At 33.2% G+C, this 2,500-nt stretch overlaps 1 protein-coding gene across 2 annotated transcripts in view; it reads right to left on the minus strand.

The window, feature by feature from the left end:
• Positions 1-2,500, minus strand: part of LOC125032560 (EGF domain-specific O-linked N-acetylglucosamine transferase-like) — a 10,981-nt gene that overhangs the window by 7,470 nt on the left and 1,011 nt on the right. For both annotated transcript variants that reach the window (XM_047623786.1, XM_047623785.1), the window contains 3 exons: positions 1,442-1,629; positions 683-776; positions 158-270 (listed from right to left, as the gene is read on the minus strand). In XM_047623786.1, the coding sequence (XP_047479742.1) occupies positions 158-270; positions 683-776; positions 1,442-1,597 (363 nt within the window). In that variant the 5' untranslated portion in view covers positions 1,598-1,629. The remainder of the gene's footprint in view (positions 1-157; positions 271-682; positions 777-1,441; positions 1,630-2,500) is intronic.

Here is a 2,500-nt window from a genome sequence, read left to right on the forward strand (position 1 = left end):
TATAGTGAAATCTGTGACAATCTTTTAAAAATAATAATTATGCCACAAAAATTATGTATTAGATAAAAACTGCTAAAATTAACATCTTTTTGTCATAACTTGGAAACCATTCCATTACAAAATATTTCATAAACATTTACTGACTACAGCATCATACCTCCTGTTCTGGGTGACAGTATGTTTTTAACTCTTCACGTTGCTCCTGGATGAACCCAAAGTCCCCCTGACTATAGAATGTGGCTATTTGTTCTTCCTTGGTTCTGACCCAGCCTGAGAAAAGGGATTCAAGTTATTTCTATATGTCTAGTTTTAGAATATGTCTGTGCAGAGAGAAAAAAAATTGTACTGTAAATAAATTATTTTATGCTTGTTCTATCTGAATTATCTAATGCAAATATGATATAAAGATGTGTTTATACTTTCTTTTTCTATTGTTGAGCTACATATAAGATATAATTCTAAAGAAAACTGGAAATAAGAGCTCTGGTATTCCTTACACCTCACAGCAAAGTTCCACTTTTCTCTGACAGGACTATGGACCAATGTCTACCATTTTAGACAGTTAGGCTAGGGAGCCTGTATAAGACAGAACAGCATAAACAAACTTATTTATCTCCAGTGTCCAAGATTTACAACAGTGCATGTCAAGGAATAACCTTATCACTAGATCTAATTTACTTACCTCTGTGGTCACCAGGACATGAGGGACGGCTATACGCATACTCTTTCTTGCAATCATTCTCATAACCCCAACAAATTTTGCGGTTTAGATGCATCTGAAATAACAAATAAGATAACCATTTATAAAGAAATGCTTGGACCAATTAAGTTCCTTTCCTTCCTTTCCATGATCAAGAAGTTAAGATTAAGTATGACTATATAATCCCTAACCTTGTGAAACTTCTGTTACTGGAATTCACAGTTACCATCTCCATCAATAGTTTGAGAGTGATTGAGCTGTCCTAAGTTATTGTATTGAATCAGTTCCCCAAAGAGTGACATAAGAAATGTCTTTCTGTTTCCAAAGTTTATACTGATGAAAGAACACATTTTCGTCTTCCTCTACTATTTACTTATTTATCTCACCAGTGAAACTTTATATGTTCACAATACCATATAATTTGCTACTTGCATTATTGCTACCTAGTCTTATATTTACATAAAAGTCACATGTGACTAAGCCTTACAATATCAACAAAATAATATGAGATAAAAGAGGCATTTTTAAAATAGGTCTCGGGATATGAAAGTGCATATATATATATATATATATATATATATATATATATATATATATATATATATATATATATATATATATATATTTGAAATCTACATGTGGCTGTAGAATAGCTTTAACAACTCTGAAGTTTAAGATACTCTTATATTTGTTCCCATCATACTTTTATACTACAGACATGAGCTTAAAACCAAAACTTACATTAAAAGGACATGAGGGGCTTTTTTCACATTCTTTAGCAATCTCAGGATTATTTTGGAAGTATATTCCCATGTGCTCTGAGTGTATCTTCAGGTCTTTCCACAGAAAACCCTCCAGACACGGGAGTATTATTACAAGGTGTAATAATGACTTCATTACTGGTTCTCTGTCTCATGCCTGGACTCAACCTGAAATACAAGATATCTAAATTAACAAATAAAAAAATCCTATAATCTCAAGCTGACATGTTGCACAATGATGCCTTGCTAAGCATGTGATGGGTCACCCTATATTGATTAAATAGTAAATATACATAGTCATAAAACAAATGTTGTTACCATGAAACTCTGAGAGTATTGCCAACATGGTGGCTTTCACATTCTCATCCAGAAGTGATTTTCACAAAATTTTAATTTTTTGTCTTAGTTTCAACAACCTTGGAGTATGCAACATGCAAAACAATGACTTCAGTAATTCATGCTCCAACACTCCTGTAATAGTTAAATCATTTACTGTGAATAACACTAAAAAAACATCAGTGTTCATAATGAATCTAGAGGGTGCTGCTGGCCAAATATTCCTAAGGGTTGGAAACTTCATTCATAAAGATATCTAAAAGGCTTCCTGCAAAAACAACCCCTCCTAGCTGGTACTTCAGCTTGTGGTTGGAGGTCATCCAAGACACCAAGGACCAATCCAATACCTGTGTGACTAACATAATCAGAAAATGAGAAACTCCAATTTGACACAGACACTATATATGCCATCATACACATATATAGTAACATGGTAACACACCTCTGCCACATATAATCTGAAAAGACTGAGCTTGTATGCATTTTTAATTATTTACTGATAATAAAGGAACCATTCAAAGCCCTATATTACCAGAGTGTATGGTAGAAGCTTGCTGGCCTTTGCCATTACATTATGGTCAGAGGCCATAGCATCACTTGATGTGGTCCTATAAGTACCCTAATTTCTCTACAGTAGAACAGGGAATGAATATGAACTCTTAAAGTAATGAAAACAAAAATAGCAATGAAAAATAAAATACAA

The sequence above is a fragment of the Penaeus chinensis genome, chromosome 14 (assembly GCF_019202785.1).
Source record: "Penaeus chinensis breed Huanghai No. 1 chromosome 14, ASM1920278v2, whole genome shotgun sequence".
In the NCBI taxonomy this organism is placed as follows: Eukaryota; Metazoa; Arthropoda; class Malacostraca; order Decapoda; family Penaeidae; genus Penaeus; species Penaeus chinensis.